This window comes from Centruroides sculpturatus, unplaced genomic scaffold, assembly GCF_000671375.1.
Source record: "Centruroides sculpturatus isolate CEXI.00-Female unplaced genomic scaffold, Cexi_2.0 scaffold1442, whole genome shotgun sequence".
In the NCBI taxonomy this organism is placed as follows: domain Eukaryota; kingdom Metazoa; phylum Arthropoda; class Arachnida; order Scorpiones; family Buthidae; genus Centruroides; species Centruroides sculpturatus.
This window is the reverse complement of record NW_019385810.1, coordinates 135,198-162,242: the sequence shown is the minus strand read 5'-3', so window position 1 is coordinate 162,242 and position 27,045 is coordinate 135,198. Positions and strand designations below refer to the sequence as shown.

Genomic DNA, 27,045 nt, shown 5'->3' with positions numbered 1-27,045 from the left:
CATTATTAAAGACTTCGATACAAAAATGAAAATTTGTGAATTGGCAAAGAAGTTTGATCTACCGGAATTGTCGGTCAGAACAATTATAAAAGGCAAAGAAAAAATTCTCGAAGCTGTGAAAAATGCTCAATCTTTAAATTCAAGCATCATTCATAAACGTCACGGTATTATCGCTGAGATGGAAACAATGCTAAAATTATGGTGTGATAATCAAGTAAATGTGAAAAATTGTATAATAATATAATTTGTTATACATATGTATTATCTAAGATTTTATTAAACATTTTTTTCTAAATTATTGTTTTCTTTAGTCTCTGGCCCCAATTAAAAATTATTTGTATGTATTTATATGTGAAATTATACCCTGACTTACGTGGTTATCGCTCGGTCCCACTTATCGCGTAAGTTTGGGGTATTATTGTAGTTGATCAGCAACCTGTTGTTTGATAAGTTCAAATGCTGTTTGTGGGATAAGGTTGTTGTGTATAATTGTTCTTTTTGATCAACAACCCTTTGTTCGGTGACAGTGAGGTGAGGATATTGTTGTGTGAATCTATGGTGTAGTTGTCTGTATGCTGTCATGTTTGTTTCGAGTCTTGTGATTGTGTAGTACGTACGGATGATAAACTCGTTCATTTCTGATGTCCATTTCATCTGTTGGTGTGGTTTTCCAGCCTTTGTGGTCTGTGGATGCATTCCAGAAAAACATCAAGGCTAGGTTGATTCCTCACATCTGTTGAGGGCATTGCAATAGCGATGCTTGGGCAAGTGCTGCTTTCGCCACAGTAACCAAGGGAGACTGTGACCTATTTTTCGAACGTGAGCCTCTGCCTAACTCACGAACGCAGACCTTGTTAACCCGGGTGATGTCCGGAGCCGGTATCACACTTTGATCTGGTTACTACCATGATAAATATCTCCACAGAATGTAGGTATGGTCACTCTTAGCTTCATTTCTCTCCATAGACCTTACTGGCATGGGTGTCCCTACCAGGAACTTGTGCTCCAGCATGCATTGCTCTATGGTTCAGTAAAATTACTGGGCTCTCCCACCATGACCAGGTGGTGACCACGGGAGAGTTATTATTATTATTATTATTATGTGTTGGGTTTAGTGGGTTATACTCGGTACACACCGGTGGCTGTGTACTATGCCGGACCAGAGTCAAGGCATAGCAACCAAAACAAAACTAAAATTAAATGTGTGTGTCAGTGTCTGTATTAAGGAATTTCCTAACAATATGGCATGTATTCAATATAGTGGCCTTCTGTAGTGTGATGTATGTATTTCTACTCAATTGTAATGTTCCCAGGCTTTTGTGTAGCGTGTGTGGTATCACACCTGTACAGGAGAGAACGACAGGTACAATAAGCACCCTATCCATCCTCCACAGATGCCTGATTTCCTGGGCGAGTTCTGTGTACTTGCTAATTTTTTCAGTGCATGTGTTTTGTACATTGTGAGTGTTTGGAATGGCTATGTCTATAATGTATGTGATTTTATTGTGTTTGTCAATGAGTGTGATGTCTGGTCTGTTGTGGTAAATTGTTTTATCTGTGATTATGGCTCTGTCGTAATACATTTTGTGCGTGTTATTTTCCAATACTGTCTGTGGAATATACTTGTAGTATGGTTCGTGGATGTCTGCCAATTTGTGTTTCTTTGCAAGCTCTTGGTGTATTATATTTGCTACTTGATTGTGTCTATGTAAGTAATCTGTCTGTGCCAAGAGCTTGCAACCAGAAGTGATGTGTTGTATAGTTTCTGGCATGATGTGACATTTTCTGCATGTGTCATTTGTGAGTGTTGTATCTTTGAGTATGTGTTTTCTGTAGTTTTTAGTATTTATGACCTGATCCTGTATGGCAATCATGAATCCTTCCGTCTCCCCAAAGAGGCATCCCCGATCTAACCAGCTGTTTGATGCTTATTATTATTATTATTATTATTAAGGTCATTTTTAAGATTCATAAATGAATTTAAATTTTAAAAATTTTATTAAAACTTACCATGTTTTTGTGCAAATAAGAAAGAACTGGTAATCTGCCTCGACTACGAAAACGACTGCTCCCCACTAATGTGGGTTTAGATGCTAACACAGGAACATATAAATATTTAGGATATGTGTCACAAATCTGAAAAAGAAATTAATTAAAAATTTTCTGGTATAAAATAAATTAAAGCTTTGTTTTCATTCACTGGCAAAAGTTCAAAAATATTAAATGAATTTGAATATTTAAAACCAATGAAAAAAGCTAAAATTTAATGTTTACTTTTACATACTTTAAAATTACATTGAAATTTGAGTAAAGAAACATAATAGAAAATTATTTAATTTAAGATAAATTTATAATGAGGTAAATATAAAATATGAATGATCTACATCTTAAATTTTCTTCATTTTAAAAAAATTAAAAGTCACATCCAATTCATCACATAGGCTAATGTAAAATTAAATAATTTATTTCATGCAAACAAAATATTCAATAATAAATATAATTAACAATAATTAAAAACTGAAACATTAACAATTCTCTAATTTTGCATTTAACTTCCATTTAAATTTAACATTTTCCAATTAATAATAATTAAAGAAGATAAAACATTGACATACATAATACTGTTTTCCTAGTATGTACACAGTACTGTCTATAAATTTGAGAACTGAAATTACAAAAAAATGAAAACACACAAAAGATATACTTTGAATGAAACGTGTGTATTAAACTATTGGCATGTATTTAGTGGTACACTTTAGGGTGGTCATTATGATTTTCAGACACCAACAGTAAATTTCTCTTTACTGATTGTCTTTAATTTGTTGGTTGCAGTATTTTTGATAATTAGAAAATCTGTAAATTTGTGTCCTTTAAGTTCCAATTTTAACAAATAAAATAGTTTTGAAGTAACAAATCTGGCAAGTAAGGGAGTAATAGAGATGAGGATTATTTTTGTCAAAACTTGATGTATTCTTGGAGCTTTGTGAACAGATACATTATTGTGAAATCTCAAGACAAATGAGGCAGGATGATATGCTCAATATGTTTCAGGAGACAATCTAGTACTTCTTAATGATACTCTGCATTCACTCTTCTGGTGTATATTATTTGTGAACCATTGTAAAATAAAATCAGAAAGAAACAAAGAAAGATCAACATAATTTTGATGCATGACTTTTGAAATTTTAATTTCTTTGGTGTGAGAGATGCTTCACCAACCCATTCAGAAAGCTTTCATGTGGTTCCAGGATCACAAGTGAAACACCAAGTCTCATCATCTTCCTGTAATAATTTGTCAAAGGAATTTTTCTCTGCATTTGCCATCACAATGATGTCCTGACAAGACATGACTTGAACTTCTCTTTGTTTAGCTGACAAGACATAGGACAAAATAAGCCCACAACTTCCTCAAAATATGAACAACAGGTTTGGGAATTTTCAGTCTCAGTTATCATCTGTGATGTTATTTGACAATCATTTTTCATCAACTCTGCAATGGTGTGAATGTTTTCTTTTGTTAAAGTCAGAATGAGATGTTCACTTTTCATGTCATCATTTATTGATTTTCTTTGATCACAAAAACGCAAATATCACTACTATGCATATGTAGCTAGAACTATTTCTAAGATTATCAGCACAAAACCTTTCTCACTAATTTCTAGCCTTATTAACTGGAGTACAAACGTTTTCGGCCTTCTTAATAGGCCTTCCTCGGGTACACTGTGGAGTGTCAGTTAGAAGAAGTTTAAATGCTGCCAATGTTTACCCAGGTATCGTCTTACCAGTGACGTCATTGTCGGTGATAGGTATACGACACCGAGGGCGAAAATACATACTTTTGGTAAAGAAGGGAGGTGTGCAGATAGGATACTTGCTAAAGTTGGGGAAAAAGATTTTAGAGTAAGCGCGCTACGTACAGGAGATGCACAATCACAACAGGGGGTTAGTGGGGAGTGACGTCATAGTTGAGGCCGTAAATATTCAACGCTACAGTAAGAAGAGGCGTGCGAACGACCGTGGATGGAAAGGGGGGTTACGATTAGAAGGTAGAATTGGAAATAAACGTGACCAGTAAAAAGCGCTAACGGTTGCACGCGGTGAGGGTGGGATGGTCTATTTATTTCAAGGGGTTGTCGAAGGATGATTTCCAAGCGGAGGAGAGCAAGTCCGCATCTCTGCTGTTGATACAACCGTCTTTGAGGGATTGCTCTCCTCCTCTCTCTCCTCCGCTTGGAAATCATTCTTCGACAACCCCTTGAAATAAATAGACCATCCCACCCTCACCGCGTGCAACCGTTAGCGCTTTTTTACTTGTCGTGTTTATTTCCAATTCTACCTTCTAATCGTAACCCCCTTCCCATCCACGGTCGTTCGCACGCCTCTTCTTACTGTAGCGTTGAATATTTACGGCCTCAACTATGACGTCACTCCCCACTAACCCCCTGTTGTGATTGTGCATCTCCTGTACGTAGCGCGCTTACTCTAAAATCTTTTTCCCCAACTTTAGCAAGTATCCTATCTGCACACCTCCCTTCTTTACCAAAAGTATGTATTTTCGCCCTCGGTGTCGTATACCTATCACCGACAATGACGTCACTGGTAAGACGATACCTGGGTAAACATTGGCAGCATTTAAACTTCTTCTAACCGACGCTCCACAGTGTACCCGAGGAAGGCCTATTAAGATGGCTGAAAACGTTTGTACTCCAGTTAATAAGGCTAGAAATTAGTGAGAAAGGTTTTGTGCTGATAACGCAAATATCACCTGAAGACATTAGACTGGTTCAGATCCTCATTATCAAATGACTTTTGTACCAATTATAGAGTTTCTGTATAAGAAAGACCAGTTTTAAAACAAAATTTAATTGCAATCTTCTGTTCAAATTTGAATCTCACAAAATAAACAGAATTGCAAGATTGCTCTGAAAAAATATTCAGGAGTTTCTGAATATACATTAACCACACACTACAAATAAATAGGCAACAGTTGCTATTACTTAATTAGCATATCAGCCAATGCATTTTTCAATGCATTTTTATATACATTACTGTTCTGGAAAAAATTAAGTCCTAAACTTATATACCATCACAAAGTTTATATTTAACTTTCTGAAATTTATTTTGTTGATGTCACTTGTAGCATTCAACACTGATTATTTAAAAATTGATTTAAATATAACAACTCTAAATTGCTATTATAGTTTTTTTTATATCTTTTGTTAGTATTTGAAAAAATTTTAATATAAAAGAATAGACTTTTATCACTATCATTGGTTCTCTGCTTGACAATCATTAAGGTTCTTGAGCTATATCCACATCTATATCCAGTTTTCTCTATTCCACACAAAGGTCCTCATTTTCTTGTATCCAATGCCATCCTTTAAATCGTTCAGCATCTTCCTCCTCCTTCCCCTTCTATTGATCCTTCTATAATTGTCTTCATTGAACCATTCATTATCTCTGAGTACGTATCCTATCCAATTGGCCTTTCTTTTCTGTGTTGTTTTTAGCAAGCTTCTTTCCTCATTAATTCTTCTGATGACTTCTTCAATGCATACTTTACCTGTCCATTTAATTTTGAGCATTTTCCACCTTATCCACATCCTGAATGTCTCCAGTTTCTTTTCTTCTACTGAGAAAAGTAGAAGAAAAGTCAAAGTCTCTGCTCTGTACAAGAGTACATTCCATAAAAAACACTTTGGATCTGGAATTGAAAAAAAAACCCAAAAAGCAAAGTCCCACAAATTATTGTTCTCATTTTCATGAATATTTGTCTAGAAATTCCAATTCTCATTCAAACTTCTTTCTCACATCTCCAGTCTGCTGTGAGAATGCTGCAGAGATACCTAAAACAAAGTCCGCTCCACTCTCCCCCCTTCAATTACCAGCTGTCTTCCTTTCCTCCTATACTTAATATCTTTGTTTTTGTGCATTTATTTTCATGTCATATTTTTTTGCAGATTTCCTCAAGCTTGTTCACTGCTTCTTTCAAATCTTGGGCTTCAGCTAGTGTTGCCATATCATATCCATACCATAACTTAATTTTTCTTCCTCCAATATTCACTCCTTCCCACATCATTTCAGCTTCACCTATCATCCTTTCCATATACAAATTAAACAAGGTAGATGAGAGGCAACCACCTTGCCTGACCCCTCTGCCAATCTTCACTCTAAGATTCTTTCCCCTTTATTCTCATAATTACATATTGTTCTCTATATAAATTTTGTACCAATTTTCTTTCTTTTAGCATTGTCATAAGTTTATTCCAGCTTTCTCTAAATCATTAAAGCGCATGCAAAATACTTTGTCCTTTTCTAAGAGTCTTTCACCAATCATTCTTACTAATCCCAATGTCCCTCATTCCTCTGCCTCTTCTAAAACCAAATTGTTTTTCTGTAAGAAATTCATCTATCCTACCTTCCAGTCTTTTATTAATCATTCTTGTATTTACTGCATTTGAAATTAAACTTACTGTCCTAAAGTCTTCACATTTCATAGCACCCAGTGGTGATATTCAAAATATTTAACAAAGGGTTTGCTAACAGAAAATTTTTCCTTAACAATTTTTTTTCCGCTCAAACGGTGCATTAGCAACATTAGCACAAAACCTGACCTTAAGATACCCATATAAATATAAAAGATGCGTTCACAAAATTAAGTCAGTTAAAATTTAACATTGTTTATACCAGAACTATATTCTTTTTGATAAATAATAAAGAAGAGTGTTCAAAATGGTTTATTTTGTACATATTTTATTACAATATGTGTTCCACAGCCATCTTGTATTTTCTTGCGCGCGTGGGATTGTGGGATCTCTCTTATGACTGGATCTAGTTTCAAAAACTCTCGAGTCGATCGCAATTGAATCTTGTTTCAGTCAAGATTGAAATGGTCGAGGGCAGTCGCACCAAGGTGAACAGGGTATAAGGCTCTAGTTTAGTAGTGTTACAGAGTATAATACATATATTTTAATATATTTTTTAAAAGAAACAAAACCACTGAGAAACATTATGTGTGTTTAACAAGGTTCGGAAAACTTTAAAAATGTTAACAACGGGTTCAGCCAAACCTGTGCAAACCCGCTGAACATCACCACCGGTAGCACCTGTTTTTTTTCTAAGGGGATCATTATTGAGTCTTAAGTCTTTTGGCCATTCATTTCATATATCTTGTTACACAGCGAGAGCAACGTAACAAGGAACATTTCTCTTTCTTCCAGACATTTCAGGAATTCCACTAGTATCATGTCTGCTCCAACAGCCTCATTACCAACCTTTATTTCTCTCAAAGACTTTTCCACTCTTCCTTCATCAGTTTGGGAAGACCTTTTTCGTCATCATGTATTTTCTCTTCACCTTTATGTCATATTCTATCATTTCCTGTCATAGATAAAGATCCTTCACATTTTCACTGCACCCTGAGATAATTTCCTCTTCTATCATCAACCTCTTGTCAAGCTTAAATTCAATGCATCTCAGGCTTCCTATCCTTCTATTTAACACACAGTCCACTATGCATTCTGGCTAACTTGAACGACTTCTACAGATACAAACTGTCCGCCTTTTGAGCACTCATCAGAAGAGCGTATTCACATTGCTCTAATGTGCTGGATAGAATCAAAGAACTTAATAGAATTAAAGAAACAGCTTCAAACTTGGGATATAAAAAAAGTACAATGGAAGGGCTAATTAAAAGAGATGAAGGAGACAATGTAATAAGAACACAAGCAAATTGATTTAAAATCTCCAAGTTCACATATAATCGAAACATCAAGAACATCATGAAACAAGTAGCAACAGAAAACATTCAAAAATGATAAGAGAGCGCCTAATATATGCAGTATTTTAAGAAATGATAAAGACATGATTAAAAAAGAAGAAAAAGCAGGCGCATATAAAATTCCATTTAAAAATCATTAATTAGGAATTTAAAAGGATTATATTGGGGACACAAGAAGGAATTTGGCTACCAGACTTAAAGAGCACAAATACAATATTAACAAAGGGCACTGCAACACAGTATTATCCTGTATGGCACAAGCAGAGGACTCTGTGGTTAAATGGAATGAAGTGACTATCCTCAGGACTATGCATTCTCCATTATTGGCAATGCACAAAGAAAAAATTGAAATATATACAAGTAAATTAAAAGATGGTTGTATTAACTCCAGGGATGCAGGGGGACTAGCTTCCACATGGAAGTTCTACATAAAAGAAAAAATAAAATGCAAAAATTCTTAGCCCACACCTGCCCTTATACCTAATGGCATTTTTTGTGTATTTATTTTATTTTATTTTAATACATTATTTACATTGTTATTGTATTAGTTCATTTACTATATTTGATTTTATTATTTATTTGCTATTTTATCCAGTATTTTGATTTAAATGTAAAAGTATTCAAACGTTCTGATGTTTAAATATTAAGTTAAATATGTTCGAGAATACGTGCATCTGAAGATGGCCTATCATATTAGGTCAAAAACGTTAATGTTTATTTACAGCAGGGCTGTGGAGTCAGAGTCATGGAGTTTTGGTGTTTTAGCCGGAGTCGGGGTAGTCAAAAAATCTGCCGACTCCGACTCCTTTTTACTTACCAACTTGTTACGTATATAAAATGGAAAAGTATTGAAACTGTGTCAAATTTGACCCTCCAAGTTCTTTTTTTCAAATCTACACATTTGGAAACCTCCCAAACCCCTCAAAAAACTCAATAAAGGGGAAAAATTCGTGTGCGTGTGTGCATTGGCGTCTAATTTGTTTAATTTCTTTATTTTCTGTTCTGAGATATTAAACAATATCTCAGAATGGGTAAAATTTAAGAAACGAAATGTGGCACTGTAGCTTGCGTATAAAAGGGCATTAATAATATTAAATCTTGGTTCTTAATTATAGGTTGACAGGGTAAAGACATGAAAGTGGTTGTGTGTCATCTCTCTTAATGAATATTTTACTCGTTATTAGCATTCAAAATTAAGAAAAAAAATAAAACTCGTCTCTACCCTCAAAGTAAGTTTTTTTGCCATTTTATAATAGTACAATAAAACCCGTTAAGATAAAACATAAAATTCATCTGGATACGAGTCCAAGTTTACTTGCCATGTCTAATCACCAGGAACAACTATTTCCATTGCAGAGACAACCTTTCTTTAGAGGCTATGCCTCCGCACGAATATGTAAAACAGTTTAAAATGTCCACAGGTATTCGTGCAGAGGCATAGCCTCTAAAGAAAGGTTGTCTCTGCAATGGAAATAGTTGTTCCTGGTGATTAGACATTGCAAGTAAACTTGGACTCGTATCCAGATGAATTTTATGTTTTATTAAAATGTAATTCTGCCAGCCCATTTCTACAAACCCGTTAAGATGTTTTTGCCTAAGATGTGAGAATGTATATGGGGACATGATTTAGTTCAACCACTTTCACGCTTAATAACTAACTCCTGTGTCCTCATCTGACCACTCTGATCACAGAAATTATTAGGCTTCAAACATGATGAACAAAATCATGCCCCCCACACACAGTTTAACATCCACACATACAGAAAAAACCTTGAATCTTTTGCATATCTCGAAATTTCAAGGTGTCCCAAGTCCAAAAATGTAAAAATTTGGGAGGGGTCATTTTTTACCAAGCGCTACACTTTCCCTCTGTTATATATAACAGCTGGAAAAGTAAAAATTATCGAATACATATTTATATATTACTTAGAGAAGTCTTTTAGCTTTGGAATAAAAAGTTTCTATGCTCTTTCTTTATTAGAACTCTATTTATTGAATCTTTTATTCTGAGGTCACGTGATGACATCAGAATTTCCAGGTTTCTTTTGGTAACAAGTCTGCCCCTGGTCGGAGTCGGAGTCAAATGATAAGGAAAAGTTAGAGTCAGTAGATTTTTACGCGACTCCACAGCCCTGATTTATAGAAATGTTTTTCTCAGCATCAGGTGTTGGATGATTTATTATTTAAGGAGCTGAATAAGATATTTGGTTAAAATGTTATACATTTCATTAATTATTAATTTACTAAACACACAAAATATCTTACATCATAATCCTTATTAATACTTGTTAAATGCCAATGTTCATTAGGTAAACCCATTCTAGAAAATTCTGCTTGTAAATCAAACTTATCCCAACCGGCTGATTTTGGAAAATCTTCATTTGATGCAGTATAATGAAAACAATACAAATCTTCTATATTCACTGTAAACAGAGAAAAATGAATTGCATTAAAATATTTAATTGTAATATATTTTATTTCAGTAGAATCGTAATTAAAAATACTTCAAAATTATTCCTGAATTAAAATCATTAACTATTGCTAAAAGTAAAACTAATGATAAAAAATTAGTAAAATTTGCCACATGACTAATATTACAAACAAAAACTGCTGTCGTCAAGATCACCAAAAACTATATGTAACAATTTACATATTTTCAATTTAAATTGTTATTTATAGTTTTTGATGATCACACACACACACAATGGCCAAACTGCAGCTTGAAAGCCCTATGTGACTCTTCTAGACCATTATAGCTCCTGTACAACCTGTAAGTATAATTACTTTTTTATAAACATAAATTTTATATAAACATCCATTCCTCCTTTTGTACAGTGCCTACATTCCAAAGAATAGTGCATAAAAAAAAATACACATCCTTAAGAAAAGTGCTTGATAGAATCCACAACTAATCAAACATCTTTACTATACCCAATACGATTAAAGCTATCCATCAACCAAAGCCGAATATTGTCGGGTTAGGAATGGCTATAATACTTTAATTTAATAGACAATTTGGCATTAGAGTTAGGCGTTAGGTGCAATCTCTTGATAAATTTAATAATTATAAATTAATTAAATAATTTAAATAATAATTTAAGATTACTGGAAGAAAAGAATTGGCCCGAAGCGGGACTCAAATCCGCAACTCCTGCTTACCATGCAGATGCGTTGCCAATTACATTACCCAGACCTTCGGTCTGATCTCCTCTTCCAGCATCTATAAACTAACGATATAATCATCGACGATTATTAGAATCCATAACTTCAATGGAATGAAAAAATAAGAAATTTACAAAAGAAACACAATTAATACAAGATTAGCACAAGGTAAGAGAGCACTTAAAAGATTAAATGGAATATGGTGGAGTGAAGAAATAACAAGATCAAGAAAAAAAGTATATATAATGCTATTGTTAAAAGCATTCTGTTATATGGGGCAGAGCCATGGAGAATGACTGGGGAAGAGAAAAGTAACAACGATTGAAATGGATGCATTGAGAAGATTGTGCAGAATATCAAAAAATGAAAGAATAACTAATGAGAGAATCAAAGACCTAATGGGATTGAAGGAGTACCAGACAAACTTGGTATGATGGAGTGAAGTTAGCATGTAGTGAAAAAAGGATTAAAGAGGAATGGTATATGGATAGAGATGGAGAGGATTTCTGGAGATTGGAAAGTGACATCAGACACCATAAACTAATTATAGATAGATAGAAACACAAGCTCTTTTATTTTAAAATCATTTATCATTAGCATTACAGTGGGTGATCAGTTAACGAACAGATTGGTTAATGAACAAATCGGATAACGAACACTTTTGCGAAAGACTTTTATGATCAGACAATGAGCACATGTTTGGATAACGAACACTTCACTGAACAAACACAAGAAGCAGCGACGTAAAATAACAAATACCGATTGGTCTTCCTTTGTCTTCAGGCAACAATTGGAAACTTTTTGGAGTGCGGGAGACATCGACATTGACGTTCTACCCAGTATATACTGATCGGATAGTATTTCCCCGAACTTTGAAATACTCCCTTGTAATTCCAGCCCTTATAATATTTCTGACAGAAATGATTCTTTTACATTTTCTTCTGAAAATGCAGATTTATGACAATATTTGCTATTAAAGATCTTTTGAAGAAGTGGGATGATGTCAGAATAACGGCCTTAAAATGGCATCCAAACCAGGTTGAGGTTAATAGGCCTAGGGATCTCTACAATTACAATGCTATTAATTACTTCTGAAAAATCATGAAGAAGACAGAGAAGCAATCGACATTGGTCAGATTCTTTAACCCCCACAAACGGAAAAAACATGACTAATAAAAATGCAAGACTGTGTATATATGTATTTTTATTGTTACATATGAATAAACGTAATAAGAAAGTATATATTTTTTAATTTTTGGGGGTCTCCAGAACGAATTAATCAAATTCCCATAGAAACCTATGGTAAATTGATAATTGGTTAACAAACAATTCGGATAGCAAACAAAGTCTTGGAATGGATTATGTTCGTTAACTGATCACCCACTGTATTTGTACACAAATATAATAAACACAAGGTAGCATAGGAAACAAAATCAACATATAGTATTATATACACACAGTATTGTACTGTGCTTAAAAAAGCTGTGTGTTTCCAAATCAAAAGTTCATTTAACTTTAAAACCAATCTTTAAACAAAAAGAGTGATTTTTTTAACAATAACACAAATTTAACAAAAAGTTAAATTTAAAAATTTTCATATAAACTGTTTCTTCCTGGATGAAAAAAACATCAATTGCATAAAAAAGAGGATTAGTTTGCTTTTGTCAACCACATTACTTCAAATCGCATAAAAATACACCATACAAAAAGAGGGACAGGTGTATATAACACTGTTCCAATAGACAATGAGGTCTTGTGATAAGTGATATATGACTCCTATTATGACAAGGCTTGGCCACCTGACACACACACACAGTAATTCAAAACTCTGGGTACAAACTTTTATGGGGAGGCAGAGTACAAAATGAAAAAAAAACTATATTCACATAGGAATGTATGATCAGAATCATCATCATAATGTTCTAGAGCAGTGTTTTTCAATTGTCAGTCTGAAAAAATTCACCAATCCACAGGAAAATATATTTGACCATACTGACACCAGTGTAGTTAATTACAGGTGACATTTAAATAGTAATCTAGAGCAGTGTTTCTCAAACTATGAATCACAACCCAATATTGGGTCATGTTAAAATCTTAACGAGTCATGAAATGATACCATCTTTCACAGAAATACTTGTAACACTTGTATTACTGAAGTACTCTCTAAGAACTAAGAACAATACACACATCTGTTAAGTACTGAAAACTTAACAACTTTTTCTTATAGTTATTATTGTCACTTAGTAATAAAATTAAGATTATATGAGCGGTTTATTTTGAAAATGGGGCAAGTCCAATTTTTGTTATTGCGAGATATTTAAAGGTTTGCATTTCAATAAATTTAAAAATATTGGTAAGTATTAATAGATATATTTTTAATATTTTGTGGTACCAGATAATGTAAGTTTATAATCCAATAGTGTTTACAGTGCTGACTAAAAAAAGTAAGAGTTTCATTATAACTAAATGGACTTGCCTCACTTTCAAAATTAATGAATTATTGTAATCGTTCATTTAATTGGGAATTTCTTCCAGTTGCATCAGCCTTTTTTTAATAATAATAACAAAATACTATTCAAATTTTTATAAATATTTATTCATTTGATAAAAAGTGAAACAAAACAAAGAATATTCTAGTAGAAAATATAACATAAAAAATCAGTTTTATTAAGAATTTCAATGAAATTATAAATTTTCAGTTTATACGTAGGTATAATTAAATGAATTTTATTCAGAATTTAACATTTTAAAATATTCATGATGAACGGGAGGTATATATGGTAATAAATCCACCATGTCCTTGTATTTTACAGATGTAATAGATCTCCTTTTTTCATACAGAAAAGATAACTTTATATTTCCGAAATTAGTTGGTCTTCCTTGTTGTGGTGACAAATCGATAATTTTAAATTCAGCATCTCGTTCTATCGAAGTTTTGTAGAACATTTTGTATGGTGCATCCCTTGTAAATCTGATTCAGCATATATTTAACCAATTCACGGTTTCTCCATCGGTATTTTTGTTTCTTTTTAAAACTGCTTTCCCCGAAGGTTGGGTTGAAAAAAATTTTCGCGTTTCATTTCATGTACTAAAAATTTATTATGTTTTCGACAATTTCGTATTAGTTTATAGTAATCCCGGGGAATATACAAGGAACTGGCTTTCTGGATTGCCATTTCTACCACTCGAAAATCACGATCGTTCGGTAAAAATGAATGTCCTGAAAATAAAAATTTGTGATCAATGATATTCATTTCATTGTCACCAGACTGAACAATTTTTATCCACATTAAGGCCAACTTTATGTTTCTATTTTGGCCAGTGCACATGTCACTAGCTATAATGTGTTTTTGGGTTGTCACAGTCTGTAAGTGCTTCAAACAGCAAGATGCTACTTCTTGTGCTCCTCGGGATGCTATAGTTTCATCCCAAACATACACACTAACTTCATCATTATGAAAATTGTGGAAACCTTGATTCAATACATACATATTCCGCTTATATTTCTCGGTGTTGGAAGTAAACCTATTATTATCGAAACACAAAATTAAAATATACTTTTTGTTATTTATGAAATATTGTACAACCACCGACTTTCAATATCAAAGATAGATAGACAGAAACACCTTAGATTTCAGACATGATGTCAAACGGCCACATTGCTTCACCATACAGCAACCGGAGCTAAATTTTGCTGTAATATGTGCGGTCAAAAATAATTTCAATCTAAGATGGACTTGCACCACTTTCAAAATAAACATATTTTCAATACTGTTAAGAGCTAAAACTTCCATCTCCCAAATACTAGAATCTGAATTTTTTTTTACTATAAATTGTTTATGCATAAAAAGATCATAACAAGTTTTATCTATAACTACCATTATCTCCATTTTTTTCAAAAATGGACTTGCCCCACTTTCAAAATAAACGGCTCATATAATGTGTGTATGAGATTAATTTCTCTTTTCTATTTTGAATAACATTTTGGGTAATGGAACCATTGCAAACAAAAGATATTGGATCACATGAACAAAAAGTTTGAGAAACACTGATCTAGAGTTATTGTATGTAACTCTAGATCAGTGTAATCAGATGTACGTGTGTACAGTAATGCTACATAAGCACATATAAGCATAATTCATAGTTGCTTAAATACTTGTTCACTTAAAATTATCCACAATTTTTTCAGTCCACAATGAGAAAAAGGTTGAGAAACTGTTCTGGAGTATATACTAAGATACAGTAATGAAAAGACAATAAATGATGCACAATACAATCAGCATCATGTCATCTATTAACATCAGCTGCATCATACATAAAGTGCATATCTGCCATTTTAGCATTTGTAAAACGATGCATGTTCTGTGCATGAAGTCAGTATTTCAAAAGAAGAAGACCAAATTGTCCAATTGCATCACTGAACAAGCCCTGTAACACATTAGGATGGAATTTCTGATCATACATTCCTATGTGAATATGGTTTTTTTTATGTTCTCCATCTTCCCTAAAAGTTTGTATCCTGAGTTTTGAATCATTCTAGATACATAAAATTTCTGCCAACTTTGTCATCCATTCTTTACTTTATAATACAGAGTTTGGAAAGGATATTTGCAAAAATTAAACTATGGGATCTGTAAAGTAAATTAAGTAAAAATGTTCCATGATTACTATGGTACAAATGCATGGTTAGATATACAGTAATACCTCGACTTACACTACCCGGACTTACGCAAACCCGGAGTTATGCGATTTTCAAATCTCGTCGATTCATCTTTTGTTTGCGCGCCATACAACTTTTGATTACTCACTCCCCCCCCACACTATTGTTCAGCTTACATGTTCAGACGTGTAGCGCGGAATCGACACATAGCTACAATTTATTTTGTGCTATTTATTTCTGTGTTTGTTATATCTACGGAGACTTGAGAGACTCTATGTGGTGATTTCTTGTAACCGTGAATGAATCAAAAAACGAGATAAGATTAACGAGAACATTTATTAGCTTACATACATCCGACTTGGATTTTACACAAATTGCAAAATTATACCCCGACTTACGCGAATTCGACTTACGTGGCTATCACTCGGTCCCACCTATCACGTAAGTTCGGGGTATTACTGTATTGGAACTCTTTCTCTAGGGCTACTTGAAGAGAAAGATGTATGCCACAGAGATAACTGAGAGGAATTAACTGCCCAAATAACACGAAACACAAGTGTTGCATCAAAATGCTGAAGTACTTTTAGGGGTTTGTCATAGTGTTTTGAAAAGCAGTGAACTTGGTCGTCGAAGGGTCAAGACGTACTACTCAGCGCTCATTATTTCGTTGAGGTTTATACTGGATATATTGGTCGGATTGTATTGTTTGATACATCGTTGGAAAGCGGATTCGAATCACGGTTGGTTTTATATTGGAATGGTTATGCTATATTTTATTAGGGGGGAGTTATGGATTATTAAATTAGGTAATATTCGGTTCGTTTAGCGGGGGGTTTTAATTGTATGGAGTGTTAGCTTATATTCTTTATTTGAGGTTACATTACTGGTCATAATTTCAATATTTAGTGCTATTTGTTTAAATTTTAACGGTTATAGTCTAGTTTTAATAATTTTCTATTTAGGTTCTTGGAACTTAACGCTCTGGATTTTCTTTGTTTGTTTCAAAGTCTAACGGTCGTTGTTATTGTCTTTCTAATGGGTTTCTTCCGGTCGTTGTAATTGTGTTTTTAACGGATTTGTAACGGTTTCTTTTGGTTTTAACGGCTGTTTTTTATTATAAAAAACATATATTAGTAATTTTATACATTTGGCTTTTAAAATTTACATTTAGGCAATATAAAATTATAATCGTTTGAAGTTAGTAAGGATAAATTATTAATATTATTTTATTTTATTATAAATGCTATTTAAAGTTTCAAAATTTTAAATTTAAATTTAAATTATTCGGGTGTTTATAAGTTTTAGTATTACTGGTTTCATTCTGGTTAGAATAGCTTATAGATTGGTTTTCTTCGGACTTTTGTTTGGTTTGAATAAACTTTAAGTTAAGGTTTTAGGTTTAGTATAGGTTTTGTATAGCTTGTGTTATCAATGGCGTCTGATATGGTTGATCCGCAACTGATTTTAGAACCTCTGGCTGATGTTGATAATCAATCAAATTCAAGTACCTCGACAAAGAGCACAACGGAAGCGGAAGTAGTTAGTTCGTTAGAAGGTAGCCTACTTAAGGAGTCGAGCCAACATATGCAACGAATTTTATACCTGCTTCCAAAGACGTAAAAAAAAAACATAACTGTTCCTCAACGAAATGAAATAAAAGAAAGAGTGACACAAATGTTTGCTGGGATTAACCAAATGTATGGCATGCTCCAGCAATTGAAGGCTATAGCAATCAAACCCAAACTTTCAATTTCTCAGGATTTACAAGAAAATGAAGCAGCTCCTCTCTATTCTGAAGTAGTACGGGCTAATAGTTTACAATACCCAGCACAGAGTACAGCGACCAAAGCAATAAATAAATCTATAAATGATAAAATAAAAAGCGAAGGCAGTGGAAGTAGTAACGCTATAATAGTTTACCCCAAGCTGGAAGGGAGCAACAACGTAAACATGGAAGATATTTTTGCTGATATAACAAATAAAATTAAACCTGAACGATTACGAATAAAAGTGACAGCAATTAAAAAAGTCAAGGGAGACGGGATATGTTTCCGTACTGGAAGCCGTAAGGAGGCAGAAGCACTTAGCCAAGCAATACAAGAACTACCAGAAGTTAAGGAAAAAATAAATGTTAAAGTTTCAGAGGGCCGTAAGCCTAGGATAATTTTGTTAAATGTTCCGTATTGCGTTGAAGAGAATGAAATTGTTGAAAAAATATATGACCAGAATACCACATTAACATCTATTTCCAAGGAAGAATTTGTAACCACAACAAGGATAAGCACTACAATAACAAAAGGAAACGTCCGGGAAAATTGCCGACATGTAGTGTTGTCTACCTCTCCAGCTATAAGAAGACAACTAATTAAAATAAAGAATGTGGCTTTATCCTGGGCAAATATACGTACAGATGATTATATATATATCACACGCTGTTTTAATTGCTGTGGTTTTAACCACATAGCAAGGGAGTGCCCAATGAATCAGAAATGCAGCCATTGTTCAAAAGACCACGAATACAAGGAATGTTCGCACCCGGAACAACCACCTTGTTGTACTAATTGTAAGGAGTCAAATAAAAATCTACCACCAAACAGGAGGAAACCAACGAACCATAACGCTTTTGCCCAGCAATGTCCTCTACTGAAAAAACTAAAGGAACAACAGATAAAACTAACAAATTATGGATACTAGAAACAAACACAACATTACTCTGATACAGATAAATTTGCAGAAATCAAAGGCAGCAACTACTGAAGCGTTACAAGTGGCCAATGATCACCAAGCTGATATTATGATAATACAAGAACCGTATTGTTTTAACAAAAAAATAGCACTCTTTGGCAATAAGAACATTCTTTCCTACTCCAACAACCAAGACAACCCACTAACTGGTTTTGTGATTCTGAACAATAGCATAGATGCTCAATTTCTTACAACTTACAGCAACGAATACTTTACCACTGCTCTTATTAATATTAACGGCTCTCCAATAATAATAATTTCATTTTATTGCGCTCCATCGGAAGACATCACAAATTCCCTGGATAGTTTACAAACGGTTATTAGGCAGCTTCATATGTACCCAATACTTACTGCAGGAGATTTCAACGCAAAATCTCCTCTCTGGTATAGTCCCTATGAGGATCCGAGGGGGTACAAGGTCACAGAACTGATGAACGAACTAAGCCTTATTTCCATAAATTCTAGTACTTATCCAACTTACTTATCTTCTACCGGCGAAAGTTGGATTGATCTCTGCTTAGCAAATCAGCATCTCACTCGTTACCAAATTACCTGTCGCACGCTGGAAGAACACTCCGCCAGCGATCATAGTTATATAAAAAGTAGTATTAGCATTAATAGCATTAAAGAAAATATTCAAATAGTTCAGAGAACAAATTGGGAAAAATTTCAAGATATCATTAAGGATAACTGGGTCTGTGACCCCATAATTAACATCACCGAAGAAACAGAACTGAACAGGGTAATAAAGGAACTTCAGAATACCATCCACATTGCGTATCAGGCTGCCACAAAGGTACGAGCAACAAAGGTTTCTGCTCCATGGTGGAACCAAGAACTTGCGAAGCAAAGGAAAATACTACGGAAAGCCAGGAACAGATTTCGGAGAGAGAGGGATCAACATCAAAGGGAAATATATAGACAGGAATATCTCACCCTTTTTAAAAGTTATAAAACTGAGCTAATTAAAACTCGTACGAACTCATGGAGGCAATTCTGCACAGATCTAGGCAACTCCAAACCGTGGTCTATACCTTACTATATAGCAAGGGGCAAATTTAGGAACACGAAAATACCTGATAATTTATCATCTAACATTCAAAACCCTGGCCATGCTATACAGGATACTTACTCACAAATAATTAATGATTTATTTCCAATGGACAACCCAGAAGAAGATAACGACTTTCAAAGGAACATGCGTCAACAAAGCAGCATTACTCAATCAACATTAGATGAAGAACCGTTCACTGCTCAGGAAATTGCAAGGGAGTTTGACCGAATTAAAATCAAGAAAGCCCCAGGCCCCGATAACATTTCTCCCAAGATGGCGAAAATGGCATTTAAAGCCATTCCAACGACATTTCTACTAATTTATAATAAGTGTTTGCAATTGGGTCTTTTTCCTCCAATTTGGAAACAAGCCTCTGTCAAATTACTTCCAAAGAGCAATCAACCTACAAGCTCGACAGATTATCGTCCAATATCACTATTGCCAGTAATCGGAAAAATCCTCGATGCCCTTATGATAAACAGAGTAAGATACAGATGTGAAAAAGAAAATAAGATCAATGAAAACCAATTCGGGTTTAGAAAGGGCAAAAATACTATAATGGCACTGGATTCGATAACAAAATACATTCAAAAAGCTAAATCTAATGGTGAACACACTATGATGGTGAGTATAGATTATAGGGGCGCATTTGACCATGCGTGGTGGCCTGCTATCCTTTATGCACTCAAAAACATAGGATGCCCCAGAAACATCTTTAACTTATACAAAAGCTACCTCAGCAATAGACAGATCATTATCAAAACCAACAACAACAACTACATGAACAGGGTTATCACGAGGGGGTGTCCGCAAGGATCACATTCCGGCCCCTTCTTGTGGAATCTGATGTACAATAGTCTACTTGAACTCAAATCTACCTTCCCTATGGAGTATAATATTAAATTGCAAGGATACGCTGATGACACCATACTAGTCAGTTCCCACATAAATCAAGAAATATTGCAAGCCAGAGTTAACAAAACACTTCAGAAAATCTCTGAGTGGAGTAAAGAAAGGAAACTCAAAATAAATTACAACAAATGTACATGTATAGTATTTCCAAGAAAGACCCCTCTAAAGAAAAAACCAACTATTAGAATGGATGGAATAAAAATACATATTAGTAAAACAGTAAAGTATCTAGGAGTTTATTTGGATAACAGACTTACCTGGAGGGACCATATACATGAAACCTACAACAAAGTAGTCACTACCATGCACTCTCTTGCAACCATAGCTAGGAACCGCTGGGGCTACAATAGTGAATCCTCGAGACTGTTGTACTTAGCGGTCATAAAACCAATACTTCTATATGGAGCTGAAATATGGGGTACCTCTGTTGAAAAATTATATATAAAAAGAAAGATTCTCTCAGCCCAAAGGCTTGCAGCAATATCAATAGCGAAATCTTATAAAACGGCTCCCACAGAGGCTCTTTTAGCAATAACTAACCTCATTCCTATAGACCTGCTAGTAAAGGAGAAGTACTGGAAATACAACCAAACAAAACTCGCCACAAAGAAAATAAACAGAGAAGAGTTTAATAACAACATAAAAGGACTTAGCATCAGCAACACAGCCTCTGACATAGCAGACTACATTCAAAAGCATAACTTGGACTATACCTCCCAACCGCACGCATTTCACCCCAAGTTCTCTATTGAGAACCATATTAATCTACAAGAGATAGATACCCCTCATGGTATATGTATTTACACAGATGGTTCCAAGTCCGAAAACGGCGTAGGTTCTTCCATAACTGTGGATTTTAATGGAACGCACCTATATCAAGCCCAATACAAACTGAAGACACATTGCACGGTAAATCAATCAGAATCTTGGGCAATACTAAAAGCACTTAAGTGGATTCAGCAAAACGCGTGGAAATACAAAACAAATGCAATAACCATCTTTACTGATAGCAAAACAGCTCTGCAGCAACTAATAAAACTCAACGGAAACTACCCGACGATCTACAAAAGCATAGACCTTGTCAATCAGCTACAACAAAAGTACAACATAACTTTAGCATGGGTGAAAGGGCACTCAGGCAACAAAGGTAACGAGAGAGCTGATTTGTTAGCACGCACCGCCCCGGTAAGATGTCCGAACTACTCTTTCAGCTCAGTTCCACTAGTTTGGCTGACTAATCAAATGAGAGCGCACACCCTTAAGAGTTGGCAGACCAGGTGGGAAACTTGCCCGAATGGCAGGCTCACTTTTAAGTTTTTGCCTAATGTGCAGCACCGCCAAAACCTATCACACTTAAACGTTTCCTTTAATATGACCCAGCTGTACACGGGTCATGGCAATTTTCGTAGTTACCTTAAAAGGTTCTTAAATAAAACTGACGGACTTTGCCCTTGCTCTAAAAATGCAACAGAAGACCCAGAGCATATCATATACTTTTGTTCCAACTACTCAAGACAGCGAAACGATCTTATTTCAGTCATCCTGTCGGAAAATGAACTTTGGCCATGTGAACTAAAAATCCTTACAGAAAACAAGAAGATACACAAAGCATTAAAAAAATTCGTACAGGATATAAAAATCCTAGATTAGAATCATTTTAATTTTACTAATGTCGGGTGTCAATTATAATGTACTATTATATTTTATGCATATCTCTTTTATATATTGTTATTACAAATAATATTATCATAAGCTTCTTACATGCAGTATTGAATAACTATTTCAAATGTCGGGTAAAATTAAATTGTTAAACTCTGTTAACACTGCTACCTGTTAATAATATAATAATTCTATTTTGTTTCCTATTTCAAAATTAATTAGCAATATAACAAAAATACATATACTTGTCAAAAATATTTAGTTGTAAACTGCAATGCACTGTAACTGTAAATATTAATATTAAGACAGTATTAATTCAGTATATTTTTTTTTTTCAACGAATTATTTTGCTTTGTATACAATGTACGCATTTGTTAACTTCTTACGGTTTTCTCACTGTATAATATTTCTTTACCTAAAATTGTCAAAATCATCAGATTTGGCTTTTTATGTAACGTCTACAATGTAAATTTTGAATATAGTTGTATAAATGAAATTTGTATTGAAAATAAAAGAAATACATATTTATGGTCCCCGCAAGGGAGCTGCTCCTGTCTTACCTTTTCTATCTATCTAAATTTCCCCTTCGCCCTAATTTCTCACAAACTTTTCTTCTCATTTCCGTTTCTTTTCATGGGCTATACCTTCGAGTGAGGCCCATCTCTCCTAGCAGACTGTCATAGTGTTTCAACATTACTAAGATCTTTATTACTGGTAAATATCTACAGTTTTCAGTATTTTTTTTTTTAAATTATGAAATATCAAAAGGCATCTTATAAATAAAAATATCATATTAAGACTTACATATTTTAAAAGATATATAAAAAAGATACTAAATACACCTTGCCCCCTTTTTCCAGCAACTGAATTTAATCAAAACAAACCTTTTCAGCCTGATTGGACAAAATGGTTGAGTGTTTTTTGATTAAATCATTATTGCATATCATTTATGCAGTTTCATCAGCAATAGATTTTTTAATCAAAATCGACTCCAAAGTATGCTTATTCTTGATAACATTACTGACTTCACCTTCACAATCAATGTTATGAACTTTACTTACACATGTCTTCAAACCAGATGTTGAACCATCAGTACTTTTCAATGTCCTATGGCAAGTTAAACATTTGGCTTCATCTTTATTTTTTATTGTAAAGTACTGTCACACATTTGATTTTTTATGAGACATTATGGGCAATAAATAATTAAAAAACTAACTGAGGTAAGGAAGATATTGAGATTCATTGTTCAAAATATAACTTGTCTAGACTTGATCTTAAATTCCAAAAAGTGCAACTACAAATGTACAGAGTTGTGACAATATGATAGTATAGCTGCCAAATGCAATCATACAAACTCACTGGTAAAAAAACATGCTCTGAGCAAAGGCAAATGAATTTGCCGATCAATAAAGTAAAATGCTATTGTTCACTCTATTTGGTTTAACTTTATAAACTAATGTACAGTTGAATCTCAGTTTACAAACTTAATTTGTTTTTAAAAGTTGTTTGAAAACTGATTTATTCTCAAACCAAAACAAATTTTTCCATAAGAAACAATATAAAATGGATTAATCCATTACAAATCCTATTTTTTTACCTTTTTAGCAACATTTCATGCATAAAAATGCCTACAAATGCAATATAATATTTATATATCCATTATCTATATATATATATAATATATATATGGACGTGAGTGTCCCTATATTTCATTTTTCCACCAAAACTACACATCGCACAATGAATGGTGTTTGTATGTGGTAGTAGCCCCAAGTCTCCATTTGTGCACCATGGTGGTTGCATCTCGATAGCTATAAGGGTGCGCGAGATATGGGGCTGAAAGTAGTTGAAAGTGGTTTTCTATTTCGATTTTTAAAATGTTTGAATTTAATTCGAACATAAAATTCGAATATTGGTTCAATTATAGAACGATTGTAAATGTTCCAGAAACATTGAAAATAGTTCGTTTGACTGGATGTGAACAGGAGACGTTCAGAAATAGAATCGGGACCAGGTCTCTAATTAGTCTGGAAACAGGGGACCTAATTCTTGCATTCTGTAAAAATGGGTAAGATTGGCTATAAGGTAATTATCTTAATCTTCACTATATTTACTTTTTGCCCACAAATAAAAACCCAGCAAAGCGGGTCCTTGCAGCTAGATTCTAGATTGCTTAGAAAAACAGTCTTTTATATATATAAAAAAACTATATTACATACAAATGTACGAACAAATAAAAACCCAGCGAAGTGGGTCCTTGCAGCTAGGATATATATATTAAAAGCAAAATGTTTTGTCACCACTAACCAAAACCAACACTTCATATAAATGGAGACTCAACTCTGCCTGGATGAAATATAACAAAATCAATCAAGATGGACAACAAATACTTTATCCACTTTCCAAAACATTATGTTGCAATTGATTTGATTTAAATTTAAATTACAGTAGAGCGTCGATTATCCGAATCAATTGGGGACTGGGGTTTTTGGAAAATCGATTTTTCGGATAACCAATTATGTACGGAAAAATACATTATTAATATAGTATATCCCAATAATAGTATATTAATATATCCCATCGCAACAGAGAAAAATATAAACATATATTTTTTATTATATTTATATTTTTCTCTGTTGCGTGTCGCTTCATGTTGAATTTTTATCAATGTTAAGCCTAACAAAAATTTTTATTATAATAATCATAGCTATTGTAACATTAAAAATTATTTCTTTATTTCGTACAAACAAAATAAATATATTGAAAAAATAAAATAAAAAATATACTTCAGAAGTTAATCTAGTATCAAAAACATTCAATTCAGCATGACATAGTCTGAATGGAACGCTTTCAGTTAACCAACGTTTCAGTTAGTTGGCATTCGGATAATTGACGCTCTACTGTAATTATAGAGAAATAACAAAGTTTTTCACTTTCATATCCTTGTTTTCCATAAATATACATAAACGTTTTCTATATCACATCAATTTTCCATACTGCATGTTTGGGTATAATGTCTCTGACTTTTTTAACTAGTAATGTAAATGTAAGTAATGTCGAGTTCCTAACTGTACTATTGTTGTTTTTAACACACTGAGGAGGAGTTGTAAATTTACAACAACTTGAAATGCATTTGTATAACTGGAAGTGCTGTGAGATTGTCAACCAAAAAATTTTTGGATTAAAGTGACTTCATATATATGTATAGAATATACAGCATCCATATCATGTTAAAAAGAATCAGAAGAAATAGACATGGAATCCAAGTAAGACTCACTAGACAAATTGAAAATTTGGAACATGATAAGAATTACCTCAGATGTTTTTTAAGAGAAGAGACTACATCCAATTGTTGTTGTTAAGTTCCATCGAGTCGTCTTCGACTCCTGGTGACTTCATGGACAAGTCTTCTCCATCTTGATCTGTCCCTTGTTGTCTCTCGTAGCTCCTCCAGCTTCATTTCTGTGACTTTCTCAATTTCTTCCATCCATCTTATCCGTTGCCTTCCCCTCTTCCTCCTACCTTCCACTTTTCCCAACATAATAGACTTCTCTAGGGAAACTTCTTTACACATCACACGTCCAAAGTAGGTCAATTTTTGTTTTAAGATTCTTGACTCTAAGGAGAAGCTTGGCTTAATTTTTTCTAAAATTGAGATATTTGTTTTCTTTTCTGTCCATGGAACTCTAAGTAATCTTCTCCATACCCATAATTCGAATGCATCTATCATTTTTCTTTCCTTTTTCCTTAGAGTCCAGCTTTCACAGCCATATAATGTTACAGGGAAAACCATTGCTTCTACAATTCTTTTCTTAGTATGAATGGAAATGTCTTTATCTTTCATTATCTTGGTGAGATTTGCCATGGCTGTTCTGCCAAGATTAATTCTCCTCCTGATTTCTCCTTCACAACTTCCATTCCTTTCTATCTTTGAGCCCAAAAGTATGTAACTTTCTACCACTTCAATTCTTTCACCATCCACAATGAAATCTTTTAACTCTTTAGTTGACATTACTTTAGTTTTCTTTACATTTAGCTTCAAACCAAATTTAGCACTTTCTTCTTTTACCCTTATGATAATTTTTTCTAAATCTGCTTTGCTTTCTGTCAAAAGGGTGGTATCATCTGCATATCTTATATTATTAATAGTTTCGCCTCCAATCTTGATACCAATGGACTCTTCATTTGTAGTAACCATTCTCATGATATATTCAGTATATAAGTTAAACAGATATGGAGACAAAATGCAGCCTTGTCGCACCCCTTTCTCAATTTTAAAGCATTCAGTTTCTCCGTATAGAGTTCTTACTTTTGCTTCTTGTTCATTGTAAAGACTCATCAATAAAGATATAAGGTGTTCAGGAATTCCCATGCTCCTGAGTACTTTCCATAACTTGGAGTGATCCACACAATCGAAGGCTTTACTATAGTCTATAAAACAAAAGAAGGCGTCCTTCTGGTACTCTTTTGCCTTTTCTAGAATCCATCTGATGTTGCTAATTTGATCGCGAGTTCCTCTTCCCTTTCTAAATCCAGCCTGTTCCAGTGGCAATTCTCTTTCTAAATATGGCTCAATTCTCTTCTGTATTATTTTTAACAGAATCTTACTTGCATGGGGAATTAGTGCGATTGTTCTATAGTTGGAACATTCTCTTGCATTGCCATTTTTTGGGATTGGTATAAAAATGGATTGCTTCCACTCCTTTGGCCAAACCTTCTTTTCCCATATTTGTTGGCATAGCTTTGTTAGTATTCTAATTCCTTCCTCCCCAGCTGCTTTGAGCAGTTCCACTGGAATTCCGTCAGTTCCTGCTGCTTTCCCAATTGAAATTTGGTTGATTGCCCATCCATTTTTTGAAGAGATCCCTTGTACGTCCTTTTGCATTATTTAATTAGACTTCTTTGCATTTATTATTAAAATATTCTTCTTTATCCTTCTTATTCCTTCAAAATTGATGGTTCCAAAGTAAAATTTCTTCCTTCAATTATTTCTTCTATATTATTATCTGCTTTATAAAGTTGTTCTGTATATTCTTTCCATCTTCTCTTTATTTCACTTTCTTCCATTAAATC

General features: G+C 33.8%; 1 protein-coding gene across 1 annotated transcript in view; it reads right to left on the bottom strand.

The window, feature by feature from the left end:
* The window catches only part of LOC111642263 (myotubularin-related protein 8-like), a 101,336-nt gene that overhangs the window by 12,456 nt on the left and 61,835 nt on the right, over positions 1-27,045 (bottom strand). The window contains exons 5-6 of the mRNA XM_023388585.1: positions 10,046-10,203; positions 2,011-2,136 (exon numbers count right to left, since the gene is read on the bottom strand). Coding sequence (XP_023244353.1) covers positions 2,011-2,136; positions 10,046-10,203 — 284 coding nt within the window. The remainder of the gene's footprint in view (positions 1-2,010; positions 2,137-10,045; positions 10,204-27,045) is intronic.